This window comes from Bos taurus, chromosome 9, assembly GCF_002263795.3.
Source record: "Bos taurus isolate L1 Dominette 01449 registration number 42190680 breed Hereford chromosome 9, ARS-UCD2.0, whole genome shotgun sequence".
Classification (NCBI taxonomy): Eukaryota; Metazoa; Chordata; class Mammalia; order Artiodactyla; family Bovidae; genus Bos; species Bos taurus.
Window position 1 is genome coordinate 44890992 of NC_037336.1, and position 15201 is coordinate 44906192.

A 15201-nucleotide genomic window follows, 5' to 3' on the forward strand; every position below is an offset into this window, starting at 1 on the left:
GGAACAGACCAAGGGAGATCACCTAGTCCAACACTGTAGAAACAAAGCAACTGAGGCCTGGGATAAATCAAATCAATCATCCAAGGTTAAGACCAGAGAACACTAGCCAAACCAGGACTATAATTCGGGTCCTCCAGCTTCCCAGTCAGTCCTTCCATCATGTTATCCTGTCTCCTTTAAGTAATAAGATTTTACATGACTTCAGTATTTGCTATGGCAACCCACTCCAATATTCTTGCCTGGAGAATCCCATAAACAGAGGAGCCTGGTGGGCTACAGTCCACAGCGTCACAAAGAGTCGGACGTGACTGAGCGACTTCACTCACTCACTATCTAAAGAAGATTAAAATTTTTACACTTTGGGTTATTATTCAGGTGCTCCACATCATTTTAATGAAATTTTAAAATTGCAAGTGAATAACTTTTTTAAAAAGGCAGATTTAGTTTTTCCGTGTGTATGTGCTGTTGATACATTTGTACTGATAACTGATATGGATAATTTTAAATTTAAAATATATACTGATTCTTCCATCATAAAACCAATCAAAAGAAATTGCAAATTTGCATAAATCTTTTGGAAAACAGTCCTTTAATGTCATCAGAGTCTATAAAGCTTATTCCCTTAGCTCACTGTTGGGTCATCCACCCTAAGCAAGTAGTCACAAGAACAGATACATTTTTATATATAAAGCTGCTTTTATAAAAAATGACAGGGACTTCCCTGGTAGTGCAGTAACTAAGACTCTGCACTCCCAATGCAAGGGGCTCGGGTTTGATCCCTGGTCAGGAAAATAGATCCTGCATGCCACAACTAAGACCTGATGCAGCCAAAATAAATACTTTTTTTAAATTACAGCAAAATATTTCACCTGTCCACCAGCAGGGAGATAGTTAAATAAATTATGGTTTATCAGTTAACAATCAATTAAAACTATGTATTCAGTTTAGTTCAATTCAGTTGTTCAGTCGTGTCCGACTCTTTGTGACCCCATGAATCGCAGCACGCCAGCCTCCCTGTCCATCACCAACTCCCAGAGTTCACTCAAACTCATGTCCATCGAGTCGGTGATGCGATCAGCCATCTCATCCTCCGTCGTCCCCTTCTCCTCCTGCCCCCAGTCCCTCCCAGCATTAGGGTCTTTTTCAGTGACACAACTCTTCGTGTGAGGTAGCCAAAGTATTGGAGTTTCAGCTTCAGCATCAGTCCTTCCAATGAACACCCAGGACTGATCTCCTTTAGGATGGACTGGTTGGATCTCCTTGCAGTCCAAGGGACTCTCAAGAGTCTTCTCCAACACCACAGTTCAAAAGCATCAATTCTTCAGTGCTCAGCTTTCTTTACAGTCCAACTCTCACATTCATACATGACCCCTGGAAAAACCATAGCCTTGACTAGATGGACCTTTTTTGGCAAAGTAATGAGAATCCCAGGGATGGGGGAGCCTGGTGGACTGCCGTCTATGGGGTCGCACAGAGTCGGACACGACTGAAGCGACTTAGCAGCAGGTTGGTCATAACTTTCCTTCCAAGGAGTAAGCGTCTTTTAATTTCATGACTGCAGTCACCATCTGCAGTGATTTTGGAGCCCAAAAAAATAAAGTCTGACACAGTTTCCACTGTTTCCCCATCTATTTCCCATGAAGTGATATGAAGTGCTTTAATGAAATGAGAAAATCACTGCAATAAATAAAAAAGTAAGTTTTAAATTGTAGATTCATTAGGTTTCCCATCAGTTAAAAATACAGAAAAACTATGAGTCAGTATTAACTATCAACAGTGGCTATCTTTTAAGTAGCAGAATTATGAGGTTCTGTTCTCCTTTTAAAAATGATTTTTATACTTTACAAGTTTTCTGCAACAACATGTGGTTTGGTTTGGTAATCAAACAAAAACCAAAATGTGACAAAGTGATATTTGACAGGTATTTCCAAGATGTGTTTGGTTTATTTCATATACAGAGGATGACAAATGTATTAAGCTACACGCTGAAGCTAGAAGACAAGCTTATTAAGCTACAAGACATCTAACATGCCCACTTCGTGGTTCACAGGATGTGCCCTTTATGTCGTCTGGGCCACTCTCTACCGATGTGCCTTGGATATCATGATCTGGAACTCAGTGTTCCTGGGGATCAACATTCTGCATCTTTCATATCTTTTGTACAAGAAAAGACCGGTAATTACTAACAATTAATTGAATAGTAAGAGATTTTAAAGCTAATCAAGTACTTTGTTCATATTTGAGAATGAGCATCTAATATCTTTAGGCCCTTTAATATCATTTTTCTGAAGATGAGATGTTTTGTGTATATATGCCTGAAAATGAAATATTTGAATATGAAATTTGTTCCAAAACGAGTTTTTAAAACATTTTTAATCATTAGGGCAATTTAGACATGAAAGAACATGACAGTATTCTTTCTTTTTAGTCATAAGTTCATTATTTCTTCTTCCTATTGATGTTCAAATGTCATTTGGTAATATCTTTGCCTAGTTATAAAATTAAGTGCTCATAGACAACTTTCAGAACACACTAATGATTTACAAATAGCTCATGTTATGTTTTATGCTAGTTTTTAAATGTAATAGCTTTTTTTTCCCTATGTCCAAAATACTCATTTAAGGAAATCACCATTTTCAGTGAGTTGTAATGAAAACAGTAATATCTAACTTTTTCTTTTCCAATCCAATTTATCTTGCTGTGTTTCCTTGGTCATACCAAGAACAAATTGATGCTAACAGAAAAGGAAAATAGCATGGCCTCTAGCAATCACTGCATAGCTGTTTGTTGACTGGTGACTGTCAAAGCACATACAAATATTCAGTAGAGCAAAAGACAACATGCTTGCTCTAATCTTATGTTCAAGGCCAGACATGCACATAGAAAAGTGTTAGAAACGATAATTCTTAGGAAGTGACAATTTCCCTGATACAGATTGATATGTGTCATAGACATTCCACTAGATTGTGACCTCCTCAAACATTGTAACCCACTCTGTTTTGCTTACTGTACTAGTCAGTTTTCACTACGTGATGCTGTTTAACAGTCTGAAAGTCTCAGTGCCATATAATAGCAACACCTTTTTTCTTCACTCACCTAATATATGGACTGTGGCAGCTGTGTACAGCTGTAATTCTATTCCACGTGTCTTCTTCATTTCAGGGCCTCTGCTGAAGCAGCAGGTTCTATTTGGACATGCATTGTCACAGCAGAGAGAAAAATAGAACAAAAGAAACACTTACTGTTTCTTAAAACTTCTGCTCAGAAGGAGCATATATCCATTCTGCTTGCCAGAGCAACTGACATGACCAAGCCTGATGATGTGGAGTAGGATGGGGTAAGAGGATATACGATCCTCTTTCAGGGGTGGAAGCAGCCAGGAGCTGCACACAATGGGATCATCTACCACACTTACTGTTGTGTTCCCTGTTACAGCCAAGCATGGCTGGCACGTAACTGGTGCTCAAGAAAACCTGTGATAACTGAATGCTTTCAAAGAGAGGAATTTATAGGGCTTCATGGAAGAACTGGGGCTTGAGCTAAGGCTGGCCGGATGAGCTGATTATGAATTTAAGTCAGTTTTTTCAGTTCATATGTTCATCGTGCCACACTGGCTAGTGTGCATGCTGAAAGTGAGACATCTATGAATTAAACACTCATTATGAAAGCTCTAGAGTGGAGAAGGTAGATGATAGTAATAATAAGGATTTCAGCTTCTCAATATCAGAACTTACTAGAATCCCACGTTCTGAACGTAAGATTCAGTAGTCATTGATGTGATAGTGCCACCAAGGAAGTAAATCACTCAGTATCTGTGCTTTTGTTTCTTCTCGGGCTATAAGCCTATCTTTTTGAAAAATATAAATGCTAATTCTTCATTAAAATGAAACAGCAGGAAAGTGAGAGTGTCAGAAAGGCTGCAAGTAACATCTGAGCAGCCCTGATCTCCTGGGTTTGTAGCTTCATGGCATAGCTGCCACAGATTTCATTGAGATGGATGATCACTTGAACATAGAAGTTCATTTGCATGCAGTACAGATTTCCCAGACTAATGCTGGGCATACAGATAGGCTTGACTTGGCCTTGGATAGTCTGACAACAGAGGCGACTGAGCCATTTGAATTTTACATTCTTCACTTTGCTTTGGAATAAATACATGAGAAGTAGTAATTACAGCTAAGGATATTTGATTTCCTGTATTAACTCACTGGATAATAATTGCACATAAGTAAAACATTTAATGCATCAATCTTCGTAAATTTATTTCCAAGTTGATTCCTAATTTATGTACTTATTTCCTTGCTGTAATATTTCAGAGTTAGTGTAACTTCCTTCTGTGAAACAGAAATGTTCTAAAATGAAAAGCTTTTATTAATATGTTATTTATAGAAAATGCTAAGATGGGCAAGGTGAATCCTGTGACAACAATCAGAACCTCCACGGTTGCTTGACAGTGCATAGAAGGAGATGTAATCAACGATGCAGATCTTCACCATATGCTGTCCGAGTTCAGCTTAACTGCAAACGTGCCCTTTTAGCATCTAAACTTACATCACCACTTACTCTCGGTGTCAGATTCCACTGACCAAAATATAGAAGGGTGATGGCATATATTGCAGATCCATTTATTCTGAAAACTCTACTTAGACCACAGCAGCTGATGTTTCGGGGTTGCTGCATTAGATGTGGCATTCGGTCACTGCTTCCTTTCAGGTAAAGATCGAAAAGGAACTCAAAAGCATCTACCGGCGATTGTTTGAACCCCTCCGTGTGTCTCCAGATTTGTTCAGAAGATTAACTGGACAGTTTTGCATGATCCAAACATTGAAAAAGGGTGAAAGCTATGCTGTAGAGGAGCTAACCTCAGTTGACGACCGTCTGAGTATTCTCCTGAAAGGAAAGTAAGTGCTCTATGGAAATCAAAATGCCTTGTTTGCCTGGAATCTTCTGGCCTCTGGGTAGGAAATGAAAGAAAGGGAATGTTGCCAACTAATAGAGTAAGCGGTCATGGAGGTAAATTTTCATCTGGACAACTGCATTATAGAATGTTAGAGAGTAACGTGGTAAAGTTACGTAGGATTTATCTCAGTGAATCATGTTGCTATCAGGATTTTTACTTGTGAATAATTTTCACCTTTTTAGTAAGTTTAATGAGGCAGAACTGAAATAGGTTTAAATTGGGTATTAAAATTTAAGAAGCTTATGCGTGTTTTAGAGGTGACTTGCTTATTTTTTTGAATATCACAAAAATGCAACTTCTAGGAATATCAGTCTCCTGGGGAGACAGCATTGTCTGTTCTCTCTCAGAAGTGTACCAGTTTGAATAATGAATTATGTGGTCATTCCAGCTAGACACTCGGACAAGGCAATGGCACCCCACTCCAGTACTCTTGCCTGGAAAATCCCATGGATGGAGGAGCCTGGTGGGCTTCGGTCTATGGGGTCACTAAGAGTCAGACATGACTGAGCGACTTCACTTTCACTTTTCACTTTCATGCATTGGAGAAGGAAAGGACAACCCACTCCAGTGTTCTTGCCTGGAGAATCCCAGGGACAAGGGAGCCTGGTGGGCTGCCGTCTATGGGGTTGCATAGAGTCGGACACGACTGAAGTGACTTAGCAGCAGCAGCAGCAGCAGCTAGACACTCATGAAATTAGACATGTCTGCTTCAATATGGACACTTTTTTCCCCTTGTTGTTAGTGAAACTCATTTTGAAACTTATACGTGTGCCCCGGGAAGTGCTTTTTAATTAAGTCAGTCTCCTGTGGGGTGTTTAAGTTTTTACAAAATAAAAAAACCCATAAAGATTATGGAGATTTTAAGGCTTGTCATGTTATGTGTGAATTATTATGCATTTATTAACACTAATTTCTGTTATCAGAATGAAGGTTTCCTATCGAGGACATTTTCTGCATAACATTTACCCCTGTGCCTTTATAGATTCTCCTGAATTTAGATCAACCCAGATGCACAAAGGTGAAAAATTCCAGGTATGTTTTGGCATGATTTTAAAGAAGATTGAATGTCTTATTCAATTAATGTCGTATTCAAAATCCAAAGGATATGGATGGAAAAGTGGCCATGATTTATTGAAAAAAGAGATTACCATATGGTATATATAGTATGATCCCATTTTTTGCAAAAATTTAAAAAAAATTATTTTTGGCAGTCCTGGGTCTTAATTGCTGCATGTGGGCTTTTGTCTAGCTGCAGAGAATGGGAGTTACCCTTCAGTGTGATGTGTAGGCTTCTTATTGAAGGTGGCTTCTCTTGTGGTAAGGGCTTAGTTGTTTTGTAGCATGTGGGATCTTCCTGAACCAGGGATCAAATCTGTGTCCCTTGCACTGGCAGGCAGATTCCTAACTACTGGACCATCAGGGAAGTTCCTTGTTAAACTGAAAGTGGTGTGTATAGGTACCCAAGAAGAGATCTAGAAAGATATATCCTGATTTAGCTATTATGTTAACACATATTTCTGAAAGTTTGATTGCTTTGTTATCTTCCTTTTTGTTTAGTTGAATTTTTATATTTTTCCCATAGAGAACATCTAATGCTTTTGTTATTAAAAAAAAAAAAAAAGGAAAAGTTCAGTCATGGATAATCAGTGTTCTTAAAACATGTAATTGGTTACTTTTACTGTGGAAAAGCAGGAAATTGATTTTGCCCTAGAGAACCTACTTTGTTAATCCTCATGAAAAAAAAATTTAACCACTATACTCTTAAATGTAATAAATATATTTAAGGGCAAAGAATGAAGTTCTTTACAGTTAGAATAATTTGAAGTACTCAGCCTGACTCTTTTAATATCTTAAAAAAAATGAAAATGCTGCATTATGTGATACTTTGTTCTGATTCTTCCTGTAAATGTCCAGCTGTCGTCTGTTTTATTCCCCTCAGTATTGTCAGGAAAGTAACCAAGAAAATGGATGAGAGTTTCCTTAGCCTGAGCCTCTAGCTAAACAGCAGTAAGGAAGTATCCTGAGAATAGGGTTTCTTATGAATGGGAGCCACATTAGGCATTACTGACAGGAGGGTAAATGTAAACATTCAGGTGGGAAATGGAATAGAAGGGGATGCTACCACCTGACAGAGGAAAAATCAGTGTTTCTTGGTGACAAAGTCTTATTGTTGAGTCTCATGTTGAGATGCCACACTCTTGGGGATGCCACATGGAGATACAAAGGGACATTCACAGACACTAGTTAAGTGGATTTACAATGGTTTCAGGCCTGCCGTGCTCCTACCCTGCCTGAATAACCACACAACATGTTAAAGTTATGTGCATTTACTAGAGGGTCTCATATAAATTTACTACCTGGCTGCAATGCTGTCCCCAGGCTTGCTGAGCTAAAGATACAGGAGGAAAAAGCAGAACCTACATCCTGCCTCCTCTAACTTACACACTCCCTTGGGTTTTTCTGGGGTCAGCTCTGCACTGAGATTTATTCTTACAGTATCTTTAATCACCACCATCTATAAACTGGTCCAGGGCTACTTCTTTCCTCTCTCCCTCTTTTCCTCTGACCTGCTTCCACTTTCTTCTTCCAAAGCCCAACATTTATCTGTTGCATCTATTTCTGTTTATAGTAGCAAGTGATTTTACACAATAACTGTTTCATAGGAACCTGAAGAGACCAGCATTTGGGGAAGAGAAGGGGACTGAACCTCCTGCGTTTCCAGCAGCTTGTAGCCCCTGGGACATAGCATGTACTGTCTTTAACACCGGACTTCAAATTATATGTGTAATTAAATTAACATACAAAGGAATTTCTACCCCTCATCACACTTCTCAGGGATTGGGATTTGGCATTTGAGAAATAGTCCTCATGATTGATTTGCTTCTCATGTTTCTAAAAACATGACCAAACTCAAGGTACCCTAACTGGGTGAAAGATATTGGTTCAGCCTCCCCAAGCACTAGTTAGCTTTTCTCTGCATACAGTCTGGTGTGGCTGATTGATCAATGGATAAAAACTGCTCTGGCATCATCGAGCCTAAGTCCCGTACAGTTGGAGAAGACTCCCATCAGAGTAAGCCCTCGGGAGAGATTCTGTGTTGATTGTTCACCAAATGTTCCTATTGGCGGATACTCAAGAGTAAAAATAGCTGTTGCACATCTGTGTAGGAGTATATTGCCTCTTCCTGAAGCGAGTTCCCAGATGAAAACCATCATGTGCTCCCAGGATCAGCTTTTCGCTCTCTATGCCAATGGCAGAGGACACTTGAAATTGTCAGTGGCCAGACTTCTGCACCCACATACACTTTTACCTGCTAATTTCATTTTTCTCTAACTCTGGAGAGTTATAAGTGTTCTGACAAGGCGCTGCTTCCTTCGCATTTTTGCTTCTTTAAATTCATTCTTTGGTAGGGGTGCTAGTGAATTCAGCAGTAGGATGAAAGGAGGAAAGGAAGCCAGTAGAATTGGCGGCTGTCCCTTGAGATCACACAGTGAATGTCATTCAGGAACGTGCAGTAATTATGATGACAGGCAGTGACAGAGCTGACATACCAACTCTAAACATCCAGCTGCTCCCTTGGTACTCCGCTAGGACCTACAGACACAGGCTGCTGCTGAGAACTCTTGGGAGAATCTTGAGTATCAATATCACAAAAGGCAGAAGTAGTGTTTTGTGTCTTATTTCTTCTTTGTACAGTTATTTCATCTCAGTGAGCTTTGCCATTTTCATTTTTCTTTTGGGTTCTACCTCCCGCTGTTGCCTTCCCATAATCGATAGCACATCCTGTGCTGTGAAGCTTGAAAAACAAACCTTTATTGACTTTAAGGGAAAAAGAATGTCTTGGAGGCAGATGTCCAGGCTCTGGTGAAATAAAGGAACACTGAGTTTTAACTGCTTTTAAATAAAACCTTCTCTTAGTGTTAAGTAAATCTTTGGGTTAAGTTGCAAAGTAATTTAATCTGCCAGCCTTGGCTCTGCTGTGTTTTAGTGCAGATGAGAACTCAATAAAAATTAGCTGAATGGACCACTTCTGGGACATTTTCATGTGTGAAATGTTGTGTAGTACACAAAGAAAATAATAAATTTTCCCCTGAGGACAGTCAGTCAGTCATAATGTCAGACTGCCATTTCCCATGCTAGCACATTCAGCATTTCCCTCCGACACCCTGGTTCTTGATAAGGTATTTTCATTAAGTGAGGGTGTAAGATTGGTTTGGGACTAATCCAGCACCTTGAGTAATTGCAGCAAACCTGGTTACAAATGCTTTGTCTAACTCTCTACTTGAGAGAAATTCTTTTGTCTTCCACTACTGTGTAGGCTTTTATTTCTTCTGTAAAATTCTTCACAAGAACTCAAGCATGGCACTGCCGAGATACCCTAATAATCTAAAAAGCAATGTATTTTATGGAAGCTTTAAGAATTCCTAGGTGCTTCAAAAAATTCCTCATTAAAGATATGTTTCACTTGGCTGCTGTGACAGGAAATCATTACGTAAAACTGTCTATTTGACAGAAATGAAGCATTAGCTATCGAGTGAAATGACCTCAGTCAATATGCTAACTACCTGCTTCCAACTAAATGCTTGACCTTGACTTGGAAGACTCAACTTCCCAGGTATTGCTAGTGGTTAAGAACCCTCCTGTCAATGCAAGAGACATACGAATCAGGTTCCATCCCTGGGTTGGAAGATCCCCTGGAGGAGGACATGGCAATCCACTCCAGTATTCTTGCCTGGAGAATCCCATGGATAGAGGAGCCAGGGGGGCTATGGTCTGAAGGATCACAAAGAGGTGGACACAACTGAAGTGGCTTAGCATGCACACATAGCTTATTATATGAATAATAATTTAAACAGGTTTAAAGTAGTTTTCAACCATCAATAAAAAATGGTTGCTTAGTCACATGTAAATCAATGAAGTTAGAATACACCCTCTCACCCACACAAAGATAAACTCAAAATGGCTTAGGGACTTAAACATAAGACATAATACCATAAAACTCTTAGAACATAGGCAAAACATTATCTGACATAAATCATACCAATGTTTTCTTAGGTCAGTCTCCCAAGGCAATAGAAATTAGAACAAAACAAACAAATGGGGCCTAATTTACACGCTTTTGCACAGCAAAGGAAACCATCAACAAAATGAAGAGACAACCTACAGAATGGGAGAAAATATTGGCAAACGATGCAGCTGACAAGGGCTTAATTTCCAAAATATACAAATAGCTCATACAACTTGACAACAACAAAAAGTCCAATGAAAAAATGAGCAGAAGACCTAAACAGACATTTCTCCAAAGAAGAAATACAGATGGCAAATAGGCACAAGAATAGATGCTCAACATCGCTAATTATTAGAGAAATGCAAATCAAAACTACAATGAGGTACCATCTCACACTGGTCAGATTGGCCTGGAGAGGGTGGTTGGTGGGAATGTAAGTTGGTGCAGCCCTCATAGAAAACAGTATGGAGGTTCCTCAGAAAACTAAATATAGAATTACCATATGATCCAGCAATCTACCTCCTGGGCATATGTCCATATAGAGCTATAAGTCAAAAAGATACAAGCACCCCATTGTTTATTGCAGCACTATTTACAATAGCTAAGACATCGGAGAAGGCAATGGCAACCCACTCCAGTACTCTTGCCTGGAAAGTCCCATGGACAGAGGGGCCTGGTGGGCTGCAGTCCATGGGATCGCTAGGAGTCGGACACGACTGAGTGACTTCACTTTCACTTTTCACTTTAATGCATTGGAAAAGGCAATGGCAACCCACTCCAGTACTCTTGCCTGGAAAGTCCCATGGACGGAGGGGCCTGGTGGGCTGAAGTCCATGGGGTCGCTAGGAGTCAGACACGACTGAGCGACTTCACTTTCACTTTTCACTTTAATGCATTGGAGGAGGAAATGGCAACCCACTCCAGTATTCTTGCCTGGAGAATCCCAGGGACGGGGGAGCCTGGTGGGCTGCTGTCTATGGGATTGCACAGAGTCGGACACAATTGAAGCGACTTAGCAGCAGCAGCAGCAAGACATAGAAGAAACCTAAATGTCCATCAACGGATGGATCAAGATGTAGTACATACATATAATGGAATATTACTCAGTCATTTGAGCAACATAAATGGAACTAGTGCGGATCACAATAAACTGTGGAAAATTCTGAAAGAGATGGGAATACCAGGCCACCTGAACTGCCTCTTGAGAAACCTGTATACATGTCAGGAAGCAACAGTTAGAACTGGACATCGAACAACAGACTGGTTCCAAATAGGAAAAGGAGTACATCAAGGTTGTATATTGTCACCCTGCTTATTTAACTTCTATGTAGAGTACATCATGAGAAACGCTAGGCTGGAAGAAGCACAAGCTGGAATCCAGATTGCTGGGAGAAATATCAATAACCTCAGATATGCAGATGACACCACCCTTATGGCAAAGTGAAGAGGAACTAAAGAGCCTCTTGATGAAAGTGAAAGAAGAGAGTGAAAAAGTTAGCTTAAAGTTCAACATTCAGAAAACTAAGATCATGGCATCTGGTCCCATCACTTCATGGCAAATAGATGGGGAAACAGTGGAAACAGTGGCTGACTTTATTTTTCTGGGCTCCAAAATCACTATAGATGGCGACTGCAGCCATGAAATTAAAAGACACTTACTCCTTGGAAGGAAAGTTATGACCAACCTAGACAGCATATTAAAAAGCAGAGACATTACTTTGCCAACAAAGGTCCATCTAGTCAAGGCTATGGTTTTCCCAGTGGTCATGTATGGATGTGAGAGTTGGACTGTGAAGAAAGCTGAGTGCCGAAGAATTGATGCTTTTGAACTGTGGTGTTGGAGAAGACTCTTGGGAGTCCCACGGACTGCAAGGAGATCCAACCAGTCCATCCTAAAGGAGATCAGTCCTGGGTGTTCATTGGAAGGACTGATGTTGAAGCTGAAACTCCAATACTTTGGCCACCTGATGCGGAGAGCTGACTCATTTGAAAAGACCCTGATGCTGGGAAGGACTGAGGGCAGGAGGAGAAGGGGACAACAGAGGATGAGATGGTTGTATGGCATCACCGACACAATGGACATGGGTTTGAGTGGACTCTGGGAGTTGGTGATGGACAGGGAGGCCTGGCGTACTGCGGTTCATGGGGTCGAAAAGAGTTGGACACAACTGAGCGACTGAAGTGAACTGAAATGGAACTAGTGATTATCAAACTAAGTAAAGTAAGTCAGAAAGACAAAGACAAATACCATATGATGTCACTTATATGTGGAACCTAAAATATGGTGCAAATGAACCTATCTACAAAACAAACAGACTCACAGGCATAGAAAACAGATTTATGGTTGCCATAGAGGTGGGAGTTAGGGATAAAGTGGGCGTTTCAGGTTAGCAGATGTAAGGTATTAAGTATAGAATGTTTAAACAACAAGGCCCTACTGTATTGCACAGGGAACTATATTCAACTCCTATGATAAACAATAATGGAAAGGAATATTAAAAAAGAATGTATATATGTATAACTGAATCACTTTGCTATATAGCAGAAGTTCACTTCAGTTGCTCAGTCACGTCTGACTCTTTGCAACCCCATGGACTGTAGCACACCAGACCTCCCTGTCCATCACCAACTCCCGGAGTTCACTCAAACTCATGCCCATTGAGTTGGTTCTGCCATCCAACCATCTCATCCTCTGTTGTCCCCTTCTCCTCCTGCCTTCAATCTTCTCTAGCATCAGGGTCTTTTCAAATGAGTCAGTTCTTCCTATCAGCTGGCCAAAGTATTGGACTTTCAACTTCAGCATCAGTCCTTCCAGTGAATATTCAGGACTGATCTCCTTTAGAATGGACTGGTTGGATCTCCTTGCAGTCTAAGGGACTCTCAAGTCTTCTCCAACACCACAGTTCAAAAGCATCAATTCTTCGGCGCTCAGCTTTCTTTATAGTCCAACTCTCACATCCATACATGACCACTGGAAAAACCATAGCTTTGACTAAATGGACCTTTGTTGGCAAAGTAATGTCTCTGCTTTTTAATATACTATCTAGGTTGGTCATAACTTTTCTTTCAAGGACCAAGCGTCTTTTAATTTCATGGCTGCAATCACCATCTGCAGTGATTTTGGAGCCCCCAAAAATAAAGTCAGCCACTGTTTCCACTGTTTCCCCATCTATTTGCCATGAAGTGATGGGACCAGATGCCATGATCTTAGTTTTCTGAATGTTGAGCTTTAAGCCAACTTTTTCACTCTCCTCTTTCACTTTAATCAAGAGGCTTTTTAGTTCCTCTTCACTTTCTGTCATAAGGGTGGTGTCATCTGCATATCTGAGGTTATTGATATTTCTCCTGGAAATCTTGATTCCAGGTTGTGCTTCATCCAGTCCAGCATTTTGCTTGATGTACTCTGCATATAAATTAAATAAGCAGGGTGACAATATACAGCCTTGATGTACTCCTTTCCCGATTTGATGCCACAAGGAACAGTATTCATCTTATAATAACCTATAATGAAAAAGAATCTGAAAAAGGAGACATATATATGTATAAACAAATCCCTTTGCTATATACTTGAAACACTAAATCAACTAAACTTCAATTTTTAAAAATAGTTCTAAGCAATGGTTCTGAGCAAACTATAATATCATATTAAAAGTATTTTCACCTCATGGAAAACCTGAGGTCATTAAAATGGTTGAATAAAAGTTAAATGCATGTGCAATACATCACCTGTGCAATGGCTTCTTCTTTTCCTGGGTGATTTCCAACTCCTCCTTTACTTCTTCCCCCACTGTGCATGAATTGTATCTTCCAAAGGCATGGATGACGTCTTTGCAGAATGAAGGGACTTCAACTCTTCTAACCCTTTCTTCAATGCTTGGGTGCAGGACTGGGTCATCCTGAATGCCCGGTGCTCACGTTCTCTGAAAATACTCCCTCCTCGAGAATATTATTCAGTCGCCTTTTGTTTACATACTCATCTCCTACTGTTTCTGGGAACTCCTAAGGACAGGCTTCTATGTCTCTTGATCTTATATTTCTTTTCCTATAAATCTTTTTGTTCTTGGTCGCGTATCCTTACTTACTACCAGCTTGCTCCACTAGAATGTAGGCTTTATAACAGTATGTTCAGTTGTTCTTTACACAGAGGATTCTCGATGGTGAGTCAGCCTTATGCTCACTTCACCAAATGGCTTTCTCGGTGGTTGTCTTGATGAATCTAGAACATATTGGATTTCCCACCGGGTGGGAAAACATGTCTGGGCTGGAAGTCAGAAGCGCTCATTCCACTGTTCATTAACATGTGTCCATATATAAATTTTTGGTGCTTATTTGGCATCTGGAAAATGAGGAAGAATGTTATCTGTCTTATCTCAAAGGCAGTTTTAAGGATCTGCTTACATGATAGATATAAAAGCACCTTAAAAGTTTCAAAATGCAATACATTCTTAAAGGAAGGACATTATGTGTACCTGGAATTTCCTAGTCATTCTCTTCCATTTTTTCCTGTCCTGTAATTTATCAAAACACTTACTGCCACCTGAGATTGTCACATTTCTTTATTATCAGCTTCCTCCACTAATGTAAGCATCACAGGGCAGGTATCTTGTTTTCTTGTTCACCGTGATAACCTCAGTGCCTTGAACTGGGTCTGGCATAAATTACTAGCCTAACAATGTATATTGAAAGAATAAATGGAATTTAGCATTTTATGGAACCATAGAGCTGCTGATGTGTTTCTTAAATGCCAATGTATTTGGTTTGGTGGATTTATTATTTAATATTATTTAATGTAATATTTTAACATTATTTAACATGATAAATAAGTACAGTTTTATTTTCCTGGGAACACTGACCCATCTTTTGTAGTCAAACCCTCTGAGTTACTAAGGATCAGATTTCAGCCACTGACACAAGGAGAGAAGCTGGGTTTTCTTGTCATCTGAAATACATTTAGTTCTGACTAACAAAGGGTAAAGAGCTCCTTTGGAAACATTTGCTCTGAGCCCAGATATGACTTCATGTCAATTTTGAAAACTTTTATTAATCTCCCACTTGGAAAGGCATTGGGTTTAATGTTAAAGATATAAAAACACTTTTTGCCTTAAGTATTTGTGTTCATCTGTTAATTCCTTCATCAGTAAATCTGCACTGAGCACCACTCTGTGTTGAAAGCCAGGCACTCAGTATGAAGATGCAGTCCCTGCCCTCAGGGTGCTCAGGAGAGAGAATGGTC

General features: G+C 39.9%; 1 protein-coding gene across 1 annotated transcript in view; it reads left to right on the forward strand.

The window, feature by feature from the left end:
* The window catches only part of BVES (blood vessel epicardial substance), a 50803-nt gene that overhangs the window by 10539 nt on the left and 25063 nt on the right, over positions 1-15201 (forward strand). Inside the window, exons 3-5 of the mRNA XM_002690147.6 lie at positions 2051-2175; positions 4714-4901; positions 5884-5992. Coding sequence (XP_002690193.1) covers positions 2051-2175; positions 4714-4901; positions 5884-5992 — 422 coding nt within the window. The remainder of the gene's footprint in view (positions 1-2050; positions 2176-4713; positions 4902-5883; positions 5993-15201) is intronic.